This window comes from Ammodytes marinus (genome assembly GCF_949987685.1).
Source record: "Ammodytes marinus genome assembly, chromosome: 7".
NCBI lineage: Eukaryota > Metazoa > Chordata > Actinopteri > Uranoscopiformes > Ammodytidae > Ammodytes > Ammodytes marinus.
Genome location: NC_137211.1, coordinates 11,912,999 through 11,934,580, shown reverse-complemented (window position 1 = coordinate 11,934,580; position 21,582 = coordinate 11,912,999). Strand labels below are relative to the sequence as shown.

The 21,582-nt window shown below is 44.1% G+C and overlaps 1 protein-coding gene across 1 annotated transcript; it reads right to left on the bottom strand.

Moving 5' to 3' along the window:
* Positions 1-557: 557 nt before the first annotated feature.
* On the bottom strand, positions 558-18,224 carry l1cama (L1 cell adhesion molecule, paralog a). Its single transcript, XM_080031826.1, has 27 exons — positions 17,912-18,224; positions 16,190-16,204; positions 14,408-14,510; positions 13,640-13,842; positions 12,562-12,684; positions 11,845-12,015; positions 10,740-10,854; positions 10,168-10,352; positions 9,769-9,900; positions 9,514-9,660; positions 9,316-9,427; positions 8,807-8,967; positions 8,436-8,595; positions 8,033-8,157; positions 7,746-7,847; positions 7,181-7,378; positions 7,022-7,092; positions 6,710-6,935; positions 6,461-6,576; positions 5,901-6,117; positions 5,480-5,602; positions 5,023-5,199; positions 4,805-4,918; positions 4,468-4,617; positions 3,943-4,074; positions 2,646-2,718; positions 558-2,003 (listed from the first exon to the last, which is right to left on the bottom strand). Exons 1-27 carry the CDS (start codon positions 18,048-18,050, stop codon positions 1,724-1,726), a joined length of 3,870 nt encoding a protein of 1,289 aa, XP_079887952.1. The 5' UTR covers positions 18,051-18,224; the 3' UTR covers positions 558-1,723.
* Between the last annotated feature and the right edge of the window lie 3,358 nt (positions 18,225-21,582).

The window sequence follows — 21,582 nt, the reverse complement described above, 5'->3', positions numbered from 1 at the left end:
CTCAACTATGAAGTATTTCTGCTAGAACAGCCAAATTTCACTGCAATCATTAGTCAAAAACAGAACGGTTGAATTCATAGCAATAGTACAAAGAAGAAAAAGAACAACTTGCAACATCTTTAAAGTTTAGTCAAGTGGTTTCAAACCTGCACATTTTTTTTGACATTTTTATATCAAACATGGTTGGGTTCATCAAAACAATCTTTACGGGTTATATTTACATTCTGTGGGGGAGAACTGTACTTACAGGTCTTCTCGTAACCACTTATCTCTCCAATACCTTGTAGCTCAGATTTATTTTTTTCTTAATCGGTAGCATGTAAATATAATGTCTGCCCAGCTCTTAATGTAATACATTCTCTGTGTTTGATGTAAATACCAACTGCTTGCCTTTATTATACATCAACTGGCAATCAATGTTCCTGTCTGCAATATCAACTTGCATTGGTGAGGGTCTGAAAAATAAAACTTGAGAGCGTTTGTCCACAAGACTTTGCTCTCTGATCTGTAAATATACATAAATACTGCTCCTCAAACAGTTTGTGTATTATGGGATGGACAGGTATGAAAAGATTGTTAGTTAGAGACAACAATGTTTTTTAATACAGTGTAGAAAGAGACAAAGACAGATACAGAAAGCTACACATAGGTCTCGACACACAAAAATTACAATATCATATCCGATAATGACATTACACTTCTGGTGGGAAGGCGAGAGAGTAATGACATCAATCTGGTGCTCTATGCAGACCCAGCAGGCACAGGAACTTATAAGGAGCATGTACATATCTATAATACTGTATTATGGCTAAATAGATAGATGTAGATGCAGCTATATACACCAGATGCTACTCAGCATATTCAAAGCAAGTTCCCCTTATGCATCCAATGTTTTTACGTTAAGAGACTTGGCATCACTCAGGTTCAATTAAAACAGCTTGAACTTTGAAGATCATGTCAATAAAGTTGTGAGTTTTAAACAAATACAGTGAAAAAACAATATAAAAAAGGATGATATAAATAACAGATAACAAAAGGATGTCTTGTATTCATTTATATTTTTTACAAACACATTTGTAAAAAAATTAAATTAAAAGTTTAAAAAAAAGGTCACTGGGAATCTAAAATATGAGAAATTAAATGGCGTTAAATGTACAAAATCGTGCAAAATAAAATAAGGCATGAGAAATATCTATCGAAGATTGAAGACGTCTTACCCCGCCCGCGCAAGGCTGTACCATCACCCTGCTCTTTCGACGCACTACTCTGCATCTCTTTAGGAATCACTAGAATCCCTTTTATCTTTCTACCTGTATAACATTCTGTCTTTATCTTCCTAAGGAGTTTTCTGCAATGAGAAACGAAAGACAAGAAAGGGAAAGAAATGAATGTTAGTCATTAAGATATGTTGTAAACTACACAGAGCAAGAAGGGGAAAGGGGGGTCAAAAAGGACATATTCAGGCCAGGGTCAGTCAGACTTTTTGTATCACATTGTCCACTACTTTGGACACTCCTTTGGTCAAAATAGTCCAGTCGATCAGATGACTGACAGGCGCATCTGAAGAGTCAACATATTGATTTTTGTTATTAGTCGTTAAACTGCAGATTGGCGGGTCAGTAAGGGAACAGGAGCGTATGTATGGGCACGTATGCATTGTTGACATGTTTTGGTCCGGGCGGCCCCCAGTTGGATGTGTGTGTGTGTGTAGGGGGGGGGGGGTTTAATCGAGGATGGTGACTGAGTTGTTGGGCATGCCGTTGGTTGCAGGGGAGACAGTGGTGGTGGTATCGGTGGGGTTGAGCGGGGAGTTGTCTGGCAGGCTGTGGAGTGCATCAGGCCCCTCGCTGGGCCGACTGAACTGGCTGGCCAGAGACTCGTCCATGTTCAGCTCCATGGTGACGGCGCTGCTGCCGTTCATGAAGTCTAGGTTGTCCTCGCTGCACAGCTTGCTCTCCTCGCCCAGGGACGGCTGGCTGGCAGTGCGCTTCTCCTCCAGATCACTACACAGTATGTGTGATAGGGACAGAAGAGGTCAACAAGCAACAAGTGTAATCGTGATGCAGGCAAACAAAATACAGCAATACAGCTGTCTTTGATAGAAACAGTTATACAATGTCAAATTGTGCTTATTTTCTTGGTCTTACAGCATAGAACACTTGATTATTATTGGCTTTTGGACTGTTGGTTGGATAACACAAGACTTCTGATGAAGTCATCTTTGGCTCTAGTAAATTGTGAAGGGCATTTTTCACTGTTTTCCAATGTTGTGTAGACCAAATATTGATAGAGACATAGTCAGAAGATGAATTGACACTGGAAATAATAGCAGTTGCAGCCCTACACAGAACATGACACTATGAATAAATCAAAGGTTACAGGGAAGTCAATAGGTTAGTAAGGCTTTTGGCATGGGATAATAAATAAGTGGGTCTGTAATAGCAAGTCACATTGCAGCATACCTTTCTAGAGATCTGCAAAGTGGCGGCAAGCATTAGGGAAAGGAGGGACAATGAAAGGAACACAAAGGGTTAGGAAAGCCAAACAGTACTGTAGCAATCGGGGCTGTGGTAGGAATTACAATTGAAATGATCTGTAGAAAACATAATGAAACATTCAAGGGGATGTGCATTCAGATGACAAACCTGTACTCTCCAAAAGTCTCATCCTTCATTGGCCGTGCTTCCGAGTCCATCGGCCCCTCCTCTTTATCTTTCACTGAGAAGGAGATTATTGGATTTCATTATCAGTGAGATCTCAACCATGTTTCCCTCTAAGCCACTGTCTCAGACATCAATAATGACATTTTGTCACACAGCAAGATAACACCAGGTACGTAATTGACTCTGAAAATATATATTGATGCTCTTTTATCACTCTAGTATTGCATTTTTAATTATTTTAGTTATTTCCTCTCGTTTAATTGTTTTTCTTTCTATCGTTGATTGTTTAATTTTAAAGCTTCCTGTGGACAGGTGTTGAGAACTAACATGTATGGCAAAACACTAAAACAATGCATCTGGTCCGTCCAATGTAAGTGTGATGTCACATAAAAAAAGGAGCTTGGGCAAAAAGACTTGGACTATCCATAGACAGAATATGTTCATTTATGTGGTTTGTAGTTTTGTGTTTGACATGTGTCTCATTTGACTTTCTGTGTAGTAATTACGACTGACTGTTAAAATTCAAAACAATATAAATAATTTAATGTTCAAAATGGTTTAATTAATTATTCAATTAGTTCTCGCTCGAAGCACAGACAATTAAACCTACTATGAAAGGAGCCAGCCACTTGCCTCTCCCTTGTGTTCAAATCAAATGAAAGGCTGGTGCTTTTCTCTGACCAGTCAGGCCGTGGCCTGCAGGTTGCAGTTACTCTTGTGGTTTGTGATTATTATTTCCCAGAAGCTTTCAGGGCAGAGCCTCTTCTTTACTATCACAGAGAGGAATTGCAATGCTTAGAGGTCTGTTTCTCAATGTGTTTGATGTGAAGGCTGCAAGGGAAAAAGGGTTGGCCAAGGGAAAACTTGCCAATTATTTTAGAGTCGGAGCAACTTTAACGATCACACAGGGTTGCTGTTTGGGGATCATTTTAATCATGGTGCAATCTTATTTTATTCCTTTCCGGTAAGGATAATCTTGTTCACTCTGGGCCGTCCCTTTTAACTGATTGGCTTCTATTTTTATACTGCATTGTCATTGTCATTAACAAGCTGTTTTATGGCTGCAGACTTTCCAGTGCTACCCACAAAGCTTGAGTAGCGTGACACAGCAGTAACTTGTCCAACGTTCTTACACACAGGCTAGGAAGGAGTGAGAAATAGTCTTCTAAAAAAATATATGCAACTAATTTGCATTCATCAACACTAAACATATTCTTTCTAACTGTTGGACATCTCTATTGATAAATTTCTGAAAGTCATTGTGGCGGGCGGCACTTACCTGAATACTTCCCCCCTTTACTCCTCTTGATGAAGCAGAGGATGAGCAGTATCAGCAGCAGCAGACTGACGGCGGTCACAACACCGATGAACCAGCCCTGTGTTGCAAAGCTTGCCTGCACCTCTGTGAGTTCTTTGCAATGCGGGGAAAAAAAGGACGAAGGTATAAGAGGGATGGAAATGGTGCAAAAGGAAGCAGAAACTAGATAAAAGAGGGAGCAGAATTTAGAGCAAAAGAGACAGAGCATTATGGATTCTGACAGGGGGTTCGGCATTTCACTTGGGAACCAAAGAAGGCAGCACATTGTAGTCAAACAAACAAAAGTAATAGATCTTTTCATGTGGCTAAACAAGCTCATCTTTGAAAGCACTTCACAGGCAGCAGAGAGAAGACACCGCAAGACACTCTCAGTAGGAATCGGGGCTTTATATTTAGACGTGGGAAGCCCAGAGGAGAGAGGGGAAGAATGAAAGAAGATGAAAGGAAAGCGGATGATGAATGAAAGGCAGAGAATGCTCATAGTACCGGTTCCCTCTGTCTGGATGTCGGTCTCCCAGAAGGTGGTGTTGCTGTCGGTGAAGCGGAGACGGTAATGAGAGCCAGGAGTGAGGCCCTGGAGCTGGTAGAACGACTGAGTGGAGTTCAACTTCTCTGTCTTCTTCCATTTACTGCCATCTGCGGAGACATAACACAGACTTGATTTTCCCTATTCATCGCTTAGAATTGTGTAACTATGATAATTCCCGTGATGAACTAATCGTTTTAAAAGGTTGGATGCAACAGGGTTTACGTTATGCACTATTATAAAAAGTGTCCATTCCAATATTCATATATATGTGTCCATATACATTTAATATTATACCATTTTTGTTGAGGTAGTGGATCTGAAAGCTGACATTCCTGTGTCTCCTCTTTGCCACCCAGCTCAGGTTGACTGAGTTCTCCCCCACGGACAGGCTGATGTTGGTGGGCGGCGCTGCAAGACATTCAATATGGAATCAAAAAATCTTGTTCTAGCACACAACAGCGCTTAATTTGTGATTGTGAATAACGCTGTAAAGAAAATGGTCTTTTTCTTACCACCCTCCAGTGTGGTGTCCCCCTCCCTCATGATGGGCTCCCCGTCCCCTGCGGCAGTGCGCCCCCTCAGGTAGAAGCGGTAGCTGCTGTGACGGTCCAGGCCCTGCAGGGTGAGGTGGGTGACTGTGGCATCATCTATTGTCTCCACCTGCATGGGGCTGTCATCACTCTCCACAACTGACCACAGAGCAGCGGGAGGAACAAAAAAACACAAATATTCAATCACTACTTGATCTTCAACACGTCGTTATGGGTGACATGTGACTTGACTGATGAGCATCATGGCGACACCACTTTTGACATCTATCTAGTGTTATTGATTCAGCGGTATATATGTGTTGCACTGCTGATGTATTTTATTGTCTTTGATGCAGCATAGAAGCGCGTATTAAACTAAAGATACTGTATGTGTCTACTGTTGGTTATTTTGTGTGATGAGAGAGTAAACGATGCTGACTTCGTTGGTACTGCAGCAGGTATCCGATGAGGATTCCGTTGGGCTGGCCGGGTGACGTCCAGTGGAGGGTCATTTCCGTCTCCGATGGGCTGTCCAGAATCAGGGATATGGGAGGACCAGGAACTAACAGCAACACAAACAGGCCCGATTAAAACGCACCCGGCTTTAAAAAAGGTATTATTATGCTTTTTTTTTTTTAAATCTATTGTCTAATTTCACTCTTTTTCTTCAGTTCCCTCCACCCTCAGTGGCATTTCCTCCATTGTTACCCCACTATCCATCCCTCCCTGCCTCCCATCTCTCTCAATAATTGTCACAGTCCCTGTCTGATATTAAATACTCTACACTCACTTCATCCATCCCCTCCCTCCATTTTACTCGTCTCCCTTCCCCTCCCCTCCCCTCTCTTTCTCATTCTCACCTCCCTCGTGCGTCTTGAAGGACAGCGTCTCAGAGGGGGGTCCCTCGCCCTTGCTGTTGAATACAGTGACGGTCAGGTCATAGTGGGAGTATGGTCTGAGATCATTGATCACTCTCTTCTCCTCGCTGGCCCCTGTCTCCACCACCACAGTGCTCTCTGGATCCCTGGCCCTCCGGCCTCGGTGGTGGCCCCTGGAGCCAATTCTGGTCAAATAGATCTGAAACCAGAAAATAGGGTCGGTGCGGTGAAAATCATGGGTTGGTTTCATTTGACATTTTTGAACATTTCATACACTTCTTGTGCTGAGTTTATCTGTGTTGAATGGAGCGTTCACAAAAGACACCAAAGAGAAAAAGAGAAGTAGTGCAGCTAGAGTGTGATACATTTTGAAGATCAAGTAAATTAAAAATAAAAAGGATCTGTTCTTCACAACCTTGAACCTTAATCAAACTCTGAAGCCCTTGCCAAGTGAAGATGGGGCTGCCTCCAATGTAAACCCAATGTATGTATTATTCATGAATATGTCCGGCCAAACAGCGGAGGAAATACTGGATCGTTACCTTGTATCCCAGCAAGTGTCCTCTGACCGACGTTTTGTCTACTGCTGCCCAGACCACTCTGATGGTAGTGCTGTTCATCAGTACAACACCCACATCTAATGGAGCCTCCAGTGGAACTGAGAGACGATGACAGACAGGAGGGTGACAAGAGAAAAGGAATACAACGCACAATTAATCCAAAAACTCTGTATAGCTATAAACATTATTTGCAACTGTTTAGAAAAAAGAAAAAAATATATATTTCTTTACCATCCTCTCCTGAGTAGCCGATGATGGGGTCTGGTTCAGGTCCATCCCCTTTCTCATTGACAGCCTGCACTTTGATCTCAAAGGCAGAAAAGTTACCAATGTCAGTGACAGTGAGTGGTGATGCGGTTGTGTAGTTGGTATGCCAATTGGGCCCACTGCCCAACACTCGCCTCCATAGCACCCGGTACTTGAATTCGGGTCCGTTGAAGTTACGTTGGTCCATATCCTGCAGTGTTGGGAAGAGCAAACAATGAGGAACAAAACCTTTTTAAATATTTGATGTTTGATACCTCATCCAGGTAAGAGATATACCTCCCAGTCGATGACCAGAGTGTCTGGGTCTATGGAATCACTCCTAACATCTTTGGGGTTATTGTCTGGAACTGCGATTGGAAGAAGTTCAAATGAGTGTCATTATGGGTTCACTTTAAATAAATAAAAAACGTTTGGTTACAAAACACACACGCTAACCTTCAGCAGGTGTATTGTGGATTTCAGTTGGCTTGCTAGGGTCGCTCTTGCCCACATCGTTGATGGCAATGACCCGGAAACGGTAGGACATGTAGGGCCACAGAGAGAGGCTAGCAGTCTCTGTGTTTGCCCCCACTCTCTTCAGCTCTTCCCATCCCTTCTCCTTCATACCTTGGTCCTCAAATTCCACCACATACTCTGCAAGTGTCAAGGAGGGATAGAAGAAGACAGGATGCAAACAATGAGGAGGCAATAGAAAACATAAATATACATTCAGTGGCGATAAAGTCAAACTGAGACACTTTGAGCATTACACGAGTGTGATGCTGCAGATCAAATAATAATCCTGTCCAAGTAATGAAAACAGAGTAGCCTTTCATTTTGCCAGTGGGAGACAAATGATATGGGTTTGTTGCTCTGAGTATTGGAGTCGGACAAGATTAGAAGAAGTGTGTGTGTGTGTGTGTGTGTGTGTGTGTGTGTGTGTGTGTGTGTGTGTGTGTGTGTGTGTGTGTGTGTGTGTGTGTGTGTGTGTGTGTGTGTGTGTGTGTGTGTGTACACAAACCTAGCACAGGGCTGTTGTGTTCGTCTCCAGGAGTCCAGCTGAGGTTAACCTCACGACGCTTAGGGTTAGTGATCTGCAGTTGGACAGGAGGGTCTGGGCGATCTGAGAGGGACCAACATAATGTCATTACCACAACCACATGCACGTCTGCACATTCCAGGTTTAAACAAATAGAGAATTAATTCTGAGGAAAATATTTAAAAATCTACTGAATAATTCTGAATACATTTTCTACGGCCTGTGTACTAGGTGTTTTTTTAATAATGCTGTATGATTAGTTATCTTACCACATATAGTGAGAGTGTTGCTGGCTTCAGCCGAGTCCAGATTAGTGATGACCTCACAGGTGTACAGGCCCTCGTCGTCTGGTTCCACATTGACTATTATCAGGTCTGGTCCTTCGAATGTGTACCTGAGGAAATACGGTCATCATTGTCATCATCATCATTTAATCTTCCTCCCTATTTGAATTATGATCACCTCCCTCTTCATTCATAATCATGTGACTGATGCTATGTGACACATGCAATGTATAAAAGGTGTCTCTCTGAAGCTAATTTGCATACTGTTTCTGATAAGGCTTTGACATTCAGGGTAAAATAACAATAAAAAAACAAATGGATGTCAGTAACTTCTCACATATATTCATATTGTTATATCAGTTCTGTAATGTTCAGAATTCAATCTTACTTTCCATCACTGTGGGACTCAAAGAGTTTGCGACTGTTCTTTCGCCACTGAATGAGTGGAGAGCTGAATCTGGGATCGACAAGGGCCAGACAAGTGAAGATGGCTGTGTTTCCAGGCTGCACCTTCAGGGCCTGAGGAGGGGACACGATCACTGTCCTGTCTGGAGGAGAAAGCAAGGACACGTGCAATGTTGAGACAAGATGCATGAGGTGCAAATCTTCTGCATCATTAGTTGTTAACGGACACAGTATTGTGTGTGTGTGTGTGTGTGTGCGTGTGTGTGTGTGTGTGTGCGTGTGCGTGTGCGTGTGCGTGTGCGTGTGCGTGTGCGTGTGCGTGTGCGTGTGCGTGTGTGTGTGTATGTCACTCACTGAGCACTTCCAGCTCGGCACTGACAGATATGTTGCTGTTCTGTACAGAGCAGGTGTAGATGCCTTTGTCATCTTGGGTGACGTTAAAGATCTCAAGCCCCCCATTGGTGAGCAGGTTAACTCTGGGATCCGCCAGAATGGAGGTTGTGCCGCTGCTTTCCCTGTAAAAGACACACAGACAAAAACACTTTAGAAACTTAGCAAACAAGAGTAAGACATTTTTACTGATTAATTCACCAGTACAATAGCTGTTTTGCATATTAGACTAAGAAGAATAAAGCCTGTATGGATATCTGCCACACAAACACAAATCAGTCACAGCCCAGATGTAAGAACAATTAATTGGCTGTTAATTAATGCTTTAGAGCTTACGATCGTATCACCTCTGTGACATTTGTTAATGAGATAATCTGTTTTACGAGACGACTCCCTAACACACACAATTCAGTGCAATGCAATGCAACGCAATTGAACACAGTGGCATACAGTTTGACGGGTATGTGCCTCACCATATGACTTTAGGTTTAGGAGAGCCAAAAGTCTCACAGTCCAGTGTAGCATTCTTGCCCTCTACAAACGTGTACGTATTCCCGTCCTCTGTAAGGATCTGGGGAGGAAGCTCTGAAACAAGAAGTGAGAGAAGTGAGACATGCACACTCACCATATACACACAAACCAAACAGAATATATACAAAATGGACACTCACCGATGACATAGACATTGGTGTTGGTGATAATGGTTCCGTGCTTGTTGGAGGCCCGGCACTGGTAGATGGCAGTGTCTCCAAAGTTGACATCCTTTAGGATTAGAGATCCGCTCGCTGTCACACTACGTCTGGGGTCCTTATCTGTATCTGTTGAAAAATTTTAAAAAAAACACACACACACAAACAGTGAGCACATGCACAGTGTTGGGGGTTGTGTTGGGATGTGTGTATTTGCATGTGGGTCTATGGATTGACCTGATAGGGGAATGCCGTTAATGGTCCAGCTGATGATAGGAGCAGGGATGCCGTCCGCCTGGCAGTCTAGTTTGACAGTCTCACCAGGGGCATATAACTGACTGACTTGCTCATTGGTCCAGTAGGGAGCCGCTACAAGGGGCAGAATACATCATTTGCATACAGTATAAACATTACACCATGAAGATAAACAGCACCAAAACCTTCACACACAAGACATAGCCCTTTCGAGTGATGCACTTGCAGTATTGCATATTGCATATAATGTAAACGTATGTGTGTGTGTGTGTGTGTGTGTGTGTGTGTGTGTGTGTGTGTGTGTGTGTGTGTGTGTGTGTGTGTGTGTGTGTGTGTGTGTGTGTGTGTGTGTGTGTATGTGTGTGTGTGTGTGTGACTTACCCTCCACAGTGACAGTGTAACTGTGTGTGACCTTCCCTTGGGGGTTCTCAGCTATACACTGGTACTCGCCCCCATCGCTCTCTGAGATGTTGCTGAATCGCAGGCGGCGGTCGAACATATCTTTGACGGTGCGAGACTCGGACATCTCGCCGTCCGACTTCAACCACGACACTTTGGGAGTTGGACTGAGAAAGCAGGAGAGAGGGGAGAGGCAGAGCGGGAATGTGAAGGGATGGGGATGGAGTGATGCAAGAGGAGAAGAAATACAAGTGAAGGATGTTGTTTGAGAGAGCGATGGAATGGATTTATAATGAAGGAGGCAGGCGGAGGGAGAGAGAGACAGACGTGGAGGGTGAAAAATAGAAGAAACATATACAAGTGAGAAAGAGTGGAGAAGCACAGTTGTCGGGAGACAGCGTAAGGATAGATGGTGGGATGAATAGTGTAAGAAGGGAGGAGGGAGAGACAAGAGACCGATGAGAGGCAGGTTAGGTTGAAAAAAATTTAGTGGCTCAGGTTTTTTAATTGCTTTGGGAAGAAACATATATATATTCACGAACACAGACACTCACAGGCCTTGGACGATGCACTCAAGCTCCAATGTCTGGCCCTTTAGAGCATGGTAAGTGCTGCGGCTTCCAGTCGGTCTCATCATGTGGGGCCTCCTGTTCCGCACAACGGAGTTGGCTGGAGAAAAGAGAGGTTGAAAGACAAAGAGTCATAAATATGTAACAGCCATTTCTTTTAAATTGCCGCGCTGCTGACACAGCCCACGCTTTAGAGACTCCGACACACACATGCACACACACACACACACACACACACACACACACACACACACACACACACACACACACACAGAAGGGTAGGGAATCGTGTGGAGGGGACTTCACCTTTCTAACAACACATCATCATAAGGATTACCTACACACACACACATACACACTCACACACAATGAGGTCTCATGTTAACATGTGCTAGTATTTCTGACCTCTAATCGGGCCACAGATGCTGGCAGCCACATCTCAGTGTGAGCTGCATCTCATTACCACTGGGCTGAGGAGGTGATGGGCCCCCTGCCGTCTCTGGGACCGTCTGCCGGATACGTTACTGCTTTGGTCAGCAACATGCCACCACATGGGGGGTGTTGCCTTTGGTTGAACTATATGGTGCCTCGCGGTTCTCAACAAACTGTCAAGCTGACTATTTATCATACTGCATGTGCCAATTTGATATACAGGCCTATCCAGTTTACTGTAACCGTTTTCTCTAACATAAAGACAGCAGGTAAGAATGATTTTGAAGGGATGTTACTGTCCATCCATACAGGTCAATGGAAAACGGGCACAGGAAAATACATGTTTCAAGCAGAGTGTAGACTTTTTAAAAAGTTTAGTTTCAACCAGTTTACAAAAATCCTACCATTGGTATATCACCACTGTCTGTAAGTTCAGTCTCAAAGAGCACCACTATTTAATGGAATCTGGTTTACAAAAAGGAAGTTGTCCCTTTAAGAACTCTTTAGGTTGGGCATAAATCTCAAGAGGGCAGATGTTGTTTGTTTTCTTCATCATATGACACTACTATTATTGATGAAAGTCACTAAACTCAAGATACACATATTTTCTAATAATAATATGTCTACTTTTTTAAGTTTAACCCAGAGCAAAACTCACAGGGGTTGACAGAAAGAGTGATGGGTTCCTTTGCCAGAATGGTGCGCGTTGCCAGGTACTGCACATTGCAGGTGAGGTCGTCCCTGCTGTCCTCAGTTGTCAAGTGGGCAAAGTATAGGTTGCCATCCTTCCCCACCACCACCCGCTCACTTAGAAGGATATGGTGTAGCCCTATATATGTATATGTATATATATATATATATAAATATATATATATATATATATAGAGAGAGAGAGAGAGAGAGAGAGAGAGAGAGAGAGAGAGAGAGAGAGGGGGGGGGAAATGACAAAGAGAACAAAAGGGAAATTTGTGACAAATAGAGTCAGCGGAAAAATTTAAAACAAGGAGAGGGAGAGCTTAACAGCAGAAAACAACAGTGAGAGGAAACAGAGAAGGCAGGCAAAGAGATAAAGTAGGATTAGAGAGATAAAAAAGTGTTGATAACGAGACGTCTAAGAATAGGGGTAGAATAGGCTCTGCTGAGCCTAAAAAAAGATACTGAAGACGTTTAACAAAAAATCCAGGGATAGATAAATGCACAAAAGGATATACTGAGAAAGAAAAGAGCTAATATTCCTTTAGAAATAAACAAGTATCTACTTCTTTATGATGTGGTAAAAATGGACAACAATAGGATGGCTAGTCTAAGTGGCAAATGTATTGAGGAGACAGGAAGGATGTAATGGAGGAAGAGATTGGAAAGGTAATGTACTCACTCCAGTCCATCCAGTGAATGATAGGCTCCATAGAGCTCTGAGGGGGGTTGCACTTCAGGACAATACTGTGTCCTTCTTCAGCTTTCACATGAACCTTTTTTTCTTTCTGCTGGGATGGGGGAGCTAGAGCGGGGAGGGGGGGCAAGGGAGGGAAAACACACACCTGTAAGTGCGTACAGAAACATGTGCAGAACCACCTGTACGCTGTGGATAAACAGCATTATTTATAAATCCCCATTTAAGGATCCTCTATTGGATATGAGGAGAAGCATGTTTAAAGAAGGCACCGGCCTATCTTTTCTGTTGTAGAAATAAAATTACGTTTGTGTGAGTCATATGTGTCATATGTCATATACCCCCCCCCCCCCCCACAGGAGCTACTCAAGAGAGCTTCACATGACATCAACTCAAGAGCGTTTCTGGGGAAACCGTTGTCAGGGAAACTGTGAAGGAAGGAGGTCGCCCAGGAGAGAGCCAGACACACAGGTGCATAAATACACAGTGGTGCTCTTTACTTTTGCCCAGGGGCCCGTGTGTGTGTGTGTGTGTGTGTTTGTGTGTGTGTGTGCGTGCGTGCGTGCGTGCATGCGTGCATGTGTGTGCGTGTGTATGTGAGTGTATGCTGATGAACATGTTATTGCATGTAATTATGTTCTAGGTAGCGGTACAGGAAGCTCCATCTGCTGACAAATGAGCCCCCTATAAAGCAAGGCAAGGAAAAGTGTATACGCTGGCTCCACTCACAGCTTTGTAAATCGCTCTTTTATTGCTGATAAAAACCAACAACAGCACAGCTCGCTTCTGATCTGGACCTTGAAGGCATTTACAGGAGCTCTAGCACTGATACCGACATCTATAAAACACATGTAGCTCTTATAATGTGATGCAGTTGGTTTGAAAACACATCAGACGACGTTTGATTAGTTTGATGCCATGTCATATGGTGCGATTCACAAAAGCCAAACGATTACAAAGGGGCAAATGCTCTAAACGTGACAGAAAATGTAATATTTAAATGATCAACTGTCTCAGTAGCTGGTCAGTGGTTACTTCACAACATCCATCAGCGTGACCTCACCATCAGTGTTGAGTATGGCCTCGTTAGAGACGGCTGTCCCCAGCTCGTTGGATGCGTAGCAGACGTATTTGCCTTGGTACTGCTTCATGGTTTCCATGGTATTACTGAGTGTGTAGAAAGCGGATGTGCCCTTGCGCTCAGAAACTTTCAGCTCTGGGTCACTGCTTGGGTCAAATTCCTCTCCATCCTTCGTCCAACGGAAACTTGAGCAGAAAAAAAGAAAAGAAAATCAGCACCACTGATTGCAGCATGTTCACTCTAATATCAAAGTCAAACACACACACAAGATGTCCTTACATGTCATGGAATACGAGGATTAATTAATGCAAAATGTACATGCCATGCCCCGGTGGGACTCATAAGCTTGTGCTGTGTAAGTGCGATATTCATCTTTTCCTCGGTTATAAGCGCTGTTTTCCACTTCAGAGCAGCTAAGGCACTCTGAATAGGCTGCTGGAGGGCTTAATGACATTTATCCCTTGTTGAAATGAGACAACTCTGACGAATCAGTGCTCTCGTGTAATACTAATATGTAGTTGTCAGCTGAACAAGGAGAGGGAAGGTCACTGTTCTTGGTCTAGACTCTTCCATGACTAATAATAAAGCATCTTTTTGGCTTCATGCCTTCATGTGTATGTGTGCGTGTACGTGCGTGAGTGAGTGTGTGCATGTGTGAGTGTGTGCATGTGTGCGTGTGTGTGTGTGTGTGTGTGTGTGTGTGTGTGTGTGTGTGTGTGTGTGTGCGTGTGCGTGTGCTTGCTGACTAACATAGGTGAAGGGTTGCCGACGGCTTCGCAGCTCATGACGAGGTCTTCCACACTAAAGACGGTGACGGACTCGGGCTGGGTGGTGATCACTGGAGGCCTCTTTACTGCAGGGACCAAAAACAGGGTTACTGCTTTCACACTACCTTGTATACAGAAGGTGTGCATGCGCTATTTACACACCTGTGTGGTTTAAATATAAAGAGACACATGCGCAGAACAGTGCTGTGGTCTTCACACATGACCTGCTTCTTTCATTGCTGCATGCTGCTGTGATTACTCCAGCTCTGACGTACACAAGTAACCTATTGTAACACACACACACATACTCTACTGCTGCAGTAGTAATGGCTTGGCATACTTACTGCACAGAATAACCAAAGATATCGGCCATTTTCATATTTTAACAGCTGAAGATATTCAGTTTAATATCACTTAAAAAGGCTCCCCAGAGAAAGAGATGGAAATGTAGGCCGAGGAAAAGAGTGAGAGTATGAGAGCAGGCAGAGAAAATGAGTTGAGATGAGAGGAAATTGATATAGCATAATGTAAGAGGAAGAGTTCATGTAAAAGAGATGCGCGCCATAGTGTGTGAGAGACGGGTAGAGGGAGGGGAAGAGTCTGTGGGGAAATGAAGCCGATATATCCAAGGAAAAAAAGCAATGACCGGCAGAAGAGGTTTCTCTTCCTCTGTCACCGCTGTCCATAACGGCCATAAAGCAACGCCTTGATAACAGACTCATAAAAAGACAGCACGCTGGGATTTGGTGCCACTACTGTATTGAAGCAGCATGTGTGAGTGCTCCACATGCTTTATGGCCCATGTCGTATTTTTATGTTCTGCTTTCCAGTACTCACAGACAGATATTTTAAATCTTTTTCACGACATAGCTTCAGTTACTACACACACATAGGCTGTATGCCTGTAGTGGAATAGAGGTCACAGCGTTCTTCCTGTTGATAGAATCTTTAATTTGACTTAGAGGGAAGGAGACAAGCCCGAGTCTAAGTCTGAGATGAATTAACATTATGTAGGTAAATGGGTAAAGGAGGATGGAGGGAGTGTGTGTGGGGGGGGGGGGGGCGGTGGAGAGAGAGAGAGCCGAACAGACAGGCCAGATGGATTTAGGTGCAGAGAAGAGAAAGAGAACAGGCAGAGCGACAGAGAAACAGAGCAAAGGGAATCAGGGATAGGGGGGGAAACAAACAAGGGGCAGATTCACAGAGATTCAGAGAGAGACGGATAGGGAGAGTGAGGGAATTTAATGAAAGAATTCCCACTGATAGGGGAAACGAGCCCATTTCCTCAGCTGATCAAATTCACGTTGGGGCTGCGGGCGCTGCTCCATTATTGGCAGAGGAGGAGGAGAGGAGCCTGTGCTTAGTGCTCTAACTCCTCTTTATTTCCCCTGTCTTTGATCTGACAGCCCCTTACAGACAGACAGCAGCTCCTCACACTTCCTCCTCCCTGCCCCTACAGGGATCTCACCTAATGGGAGCCATGGAGGCTAAACACACACCCACATACAAACAAAAAAAAACAAGGCAAATAGGAATAGGCCCATGTTAACAATACAACACACACATCCTCACACATAAAAACACACATGCATATGCATAACACTGCGTATGCACACTCATTAAAGAGCAGCACAGTGCCCTAGGAGTTTTTGTGTGCGCTGGATGGAAATAACCTCTCTGGCATAATGAAAGTATTTACAACAAGCTTTGCCAGAACCTGCATTAAGACAGACAGACAGACACCAATAAAGTTAAAAGCACTTACGATCACTTATGTGGTCTGTTAGTCCACAGTGGTGGCCAGAGAAAAGGCAGTGAGGGAAAATATATATTAGTTACAGTAAACAACAGGGAGAAAGAGATTACATTACAGTAAAAGAAAGGCAGACAGACAGACAGACAGACAGACAGATAGACAGATAGACAGATAGACAGATAGACAGATAGACAGATAGACAGATAGACAGATAGATAGATAGATAGATAGATAGATAGATAGATAGATAGATAGATAGATAGATAGATAGATAGATAGATAGATAGATAGATAGATAGATAGATAGATAGATAGATAGATAGATAGATAGATAGATAGATAGATAGATAGATAGATAGATAGATAGATAGATAGATAGATAGATAGATAGATAGATAGATAGACAGATAGACAGATAGACAGATAGACAGATAGACAGATAGACAGATAGACAGATAGATAGATAGACAGATAGATAGATAGATAGATAGATAGATAGATAGATAGATAGATAGATAGATAGATAGATAGATAGATAGATAGATAGATAGATAGATAGATAGATAGATAGATAGATAGATAGATAGATAGATAGATAGATAGATAGATAGATAGATAGATAGATAGATAGATAGATAGATAGATAGATAGATAGATAGATAGATAGATAGATAGATAGATTACACAGGTAATTGAACAACAATTATGATACATGGACGATAATATATCCTGTAATGGAGCATGGCTTTTTAACCCCGGCACTCCTTGACACAGATTCTAAGGCATCTCCTGTATTGATCTCGATCCCTGCCTCGGTGACTCTCATTGACATGGCCGAGGCTCTCTAATTGAAAGGCAGGGGACACCTTGACCTTTTACATCTTTGACCTGCCCCTCCCTTCTCCTCCTCATCATCATGCTTCTTTCATCCTCCTCACCTAGCTCCTCTCCAGGGGGAAGATTGGGAGATATACTGCATCTCATAAACATTTACAGGGTTCGCGTGTGTGAGTGCAGTGCATGTGTGTCCACGCCTGTGTGCGTCGATTGCTTGTTTGTACGTACACACACTTTTGCAATCTGTGTGGGTGGTGAAGGACTGTGTGACTCATTGCAAGTGGTCTATAAGATAAAGAGAGGACAACAAAAGGAGCAGTGGAAACAATCATCTCTCTTGCTCTCTCTCTCTCCGTTGGAGCTCAGTGGGCAGGCCGGCAGCAGCAAAGGAGATGAAGATCAATTTCCCTGCAGGGCCACAAGCTATGCCGTATTGCTAATACCCACATATTGAGAGCAAGTGAGAATAAAAACCCTCTGGATTTTGGTTGTTTAACTCAATTGTTGATTAAATTACTCCCAAATAAGATTCTGGTTTGCACCAAGGAAACCCGATCAATAGTGGGACTAATCAATGCAGTATGAGAGGATCAATTACAAAGTAATTAGACACACCACATGGCACAGATGAGCGCTCACCACAGAAACCTCAGACAGTGTATTATTTTCTAGCAGAATTATAACACAAACCAACCCGAACACTAACTGAGGCTAGTGAAAGAGAAACACATGTTCACTCTGCTCATTTGCGCTAATTAATCAGGATGAAAGGTCATTATTAGCGTGCTTTGATGAATCAACAATGTAATTAACACAACAAATAGATCCTTTCAACCTCACGGACTGCATCCATCTTCCATTGTTATGAATGGTACAATATGAATCTGTACTCACAGTTGGAGGGTATGTGTATGGCTGCATGGCTGGGCTGGGCAGCAAGGGAGAGGAGGAGGAGGAGGAGGAGGTGGGGGAGGAAGAGGCGTGAGGAGCGCTGCCCCCTACTGCCAACCGGCTGTTGCTGCGTGTGAGGCATTGCTCACTGTCCCATCAAAGTCCCACCTGCTCTCACACAACTACAGTAAAATGCGCACAGAGGGCAACCTTACACGCACACACGCATACAAACACACACACTTGTGCAGAGTGCAAGTGCGAGGCTAGGTTTATTTTTTACAGGAGGCCTTGGCTTTGCCTTCTGTACGTCTTTGGTCCCTCTTGTTTTTCTCTCAGTTTTTTTCCCCCTCTGTTTTTTTTCCGCTCTGTTCTTTAAGTCAGGTCCACGCCCTCCTGCTGGTCTCTTCTCTGAAAGATAAAAGAAAGGGGGTGCGGGGAGGGGAGGACAAGAGGACAAGTGAGAGGGAGGGAGGGGCAGAGAGAGAGGCCATGTGTCAGAATGGGAGAAAAATTGCCCTGCACCATGTGGTCAGATCCATACACAGGCTGAGACATGGAGTTAAAGCACCAATCATGAGTCAACAACACGTATACCCCCCTCAAAAAGAAAAAAAAAGGAAAAAACACCAACATTGCCTATTACCAAACCTGCTATCGCAACAAACAAAAAAATCTCCATTTGGTTAATTACATGACCAGTGGCCCATATGGAGGGTCGAGTCAGCAGGACAGATGGAGAGAATACCACAACAAGAAGCTGAACAGAGCCTCGCAGATGGGCTGTGGTGGACAGACAAATGAAGATGGATGAAGTGTCAAATCAGATAATACGCAAGACAGACATATAGAACATATAGTGGATAATCGGGTTGACTGGTTGAGGGCTGTGCTGCCCCCGAACTGAACAAGTTTGCGCTGTACTTGGGCGTTGGTGCAGTGATAAGTGTGCGCTAAAGATGAAGATCAATCTCGGTGAGTGAGGCAAGCCACCCCTGCTAGGAGTCTATCCGTTCTCCATCTGTACCCTTGGATCAGGTCCTGGCCACAACCCACAGGCTGTCCTTCCCCCCACGGCACCACATGGCGATGCCCGCTGCCTGTTTACACTACTCAGTATCACACACAAAGAGCTGTTATAGCACACCACAATTAAGACATGCATGTGGGACACAATAAAATGGCGATAATAGAGAGAGGTTCCCTATCTGGCAGCTCTGCAGTGATGGCAGCCCAGTGATTGAAAGAGTTTTGGCTCGGCACACACACATGCTGTCTGTTGGCAGCGGTGCCACTGAGGGACGGGTGACCTTGGAGAGTGTGGGGGGGAAGGTCAGAGAGGAGAAGAGATGAAGATGATGAAGGAGAGTGGAGGGCCAGAATATAGGATAGAGAGTCACTCAGAGAAAAAAAATGTCTTGAAGAAAAAAGAAGAACGGTATTATGGGGGATTATTCTATATCTACAGAGTCAAATGAGTTTAAATTAAAGACCAAACAAGAGCACTTCATAAAACAGTGTAAACCAACAGCTTTAAAATGAAATGAGCCATTAGCTCACCCTTCTTTCAGAAGACCGGCACAACAAGCACATGGAGAGGCGAGAGAAGGAGCAGTGCAGTGGGCGGAGGACTTTAAGGGAGGATAACGAGGAAGAGTGGATTGGAGGACGAGAGGCAGAGGTGAGGGAGGAGAGGGGCAGAGTGAAGGAGGGTGGGGGGGGGGGTGATAGGTGATGGGAGGAGTGGAGGGATTTTGACAGAGGGGAGGAGGAGGGATGACAAAGGGTGACAGCTGTGACGCTAATCCCAACCATCCACTTCCACACACACACACACATACACACACACACACACACACACACACACACACACACACACACACACACACACACACACACACACACACACACACATGTGCAAGCTCTTCCAATCAGTGTGCATCATTTGTTCACTTCTTCTTTCTTTTCTTCTGCTTTTTTCTTTTTATCATCCTTCTATCGGCATCTTCAGTGGTTGTTGTTCTCTGGGGACACAGGGGGGCCAATTACAGTGATCCGGTCTTAAACTAGCATCTCCAAAATGCCATTAGAGGCAGATGAATGAAGCGGGGCTAGTGAGGGTATTAGCACTGGTGTTAACGTGATCTGAGGTGGGAGCTTACCTAGCAGTGCCCCCTTCCAAAGAAACTTGAGGGAGAGCCAATCGGAGCAAAGCAGGATTCTGGTTAACGAGGTGGCACGCCGTATAGCCACACATGCACTCACTCAGAGACAAACTCTTGGGGAGGAACAGACATACAAATAAGCTTATGATGCATGGATAGAGCAGCAGAAAGGAAGGCAGACAGACATACACAGACCTTGACTGGTCTGACGGAAGAAATCAGATAGATAAAAGGGCATGGTCTAGTGGACTCCAGTCAGGAGGCAGACCTTGCTGAAGAATATTCCAGTCATGTTAAGTGGGAGCAGTAAAGGGGAACACTATAATGGGTTGGGAGGGGTGTGTTAAGAAGGGACAGTGAGTATGAAAGAGAGTGTAGATGGACAGAAAGAGAGAAGAAGAGAGAGAGAAGAGTGGCATGGAAGGATGCCATGTAATGAGGCTAACCGAGCCACCCAAACATGCTGATGGCAAAGACTGATGCGGTCCTACACACACGCACACACACGCACACACATGAACACACCAAGCTGTGTGCACATCACTGAGGCTTGTGGCGCTCCATTATCACAGGGGTGAGAGACACTGACATCCAAGCAGATGCCTGATTTCACTTCTTCAGGATGTCCGCTGTGCAGCTGTCAGCGATCCAATCCCAGCCCAGTTACCTGCTTCATTGGACAGGGTTAAAGGTCACACAGGGATGGCTGCTTGCAGCTGGGCTAAGACGACCGTTAGAGTGTTTCGGAGTGCTTTTAAAAACTATTATCACCGCTGGGATGTCACCAGGCGTCATCAGAAGACGCTCAATCACTGAGAGATTGTAGGGAGCAGCTCTGTGTTTAGATTTGAGGGTGGGGTCGTTTCTTTTTACAGAAGATTTGCCGCTCACAGGCTGTGTATACCAAACGAGACAAATAAAAGAAAAATCTATTTCGCAACGCCTTCAATTATTCAAGAGTTAGGTCTTTGAGGCGTTTTGCTTACAAAAACATAAATAACCCAAACATTTTGTTTGAGGCTGTTAGTGTTGCTATCATTAGTACAATGTAATTGCTGCACACCATTGGTGTGTGCAGCCTCCTTGTCAACCATTAGATCGAAAATTGCACCCTTCCGTCCTCTGCAAAATGTAGTAATTAGGAGACGTGTTGGGCGTTGCCAAGGACTTTCCAGTGCTGAATAGGCTGTCTTATATGTGCTGTAGGGAGGAGGTAGTGGGGGAGAACCACAAACAACATCAAATCTCAAGAGTTGAATCATATTCTGAGTTTCACACATACTCTGATCCCCGTCTTTCTAACCACACATCTACATGAGAGACTTTTACTGTTTGCTTTACATCCTCACGTATCCATGCGAGGAGCTGCGCCGTTGATGGATGTAGCGTGGTACATTTTCCCTCAACACAGTGAGTCGTCAGGCAAATATCAATACTGAAAGCTTCTCTGTTCTTTGATCGGGTGTTCTGCCCTACTAGAGTGTGTGTGTGTGTGTGTGTGTGTGTGTG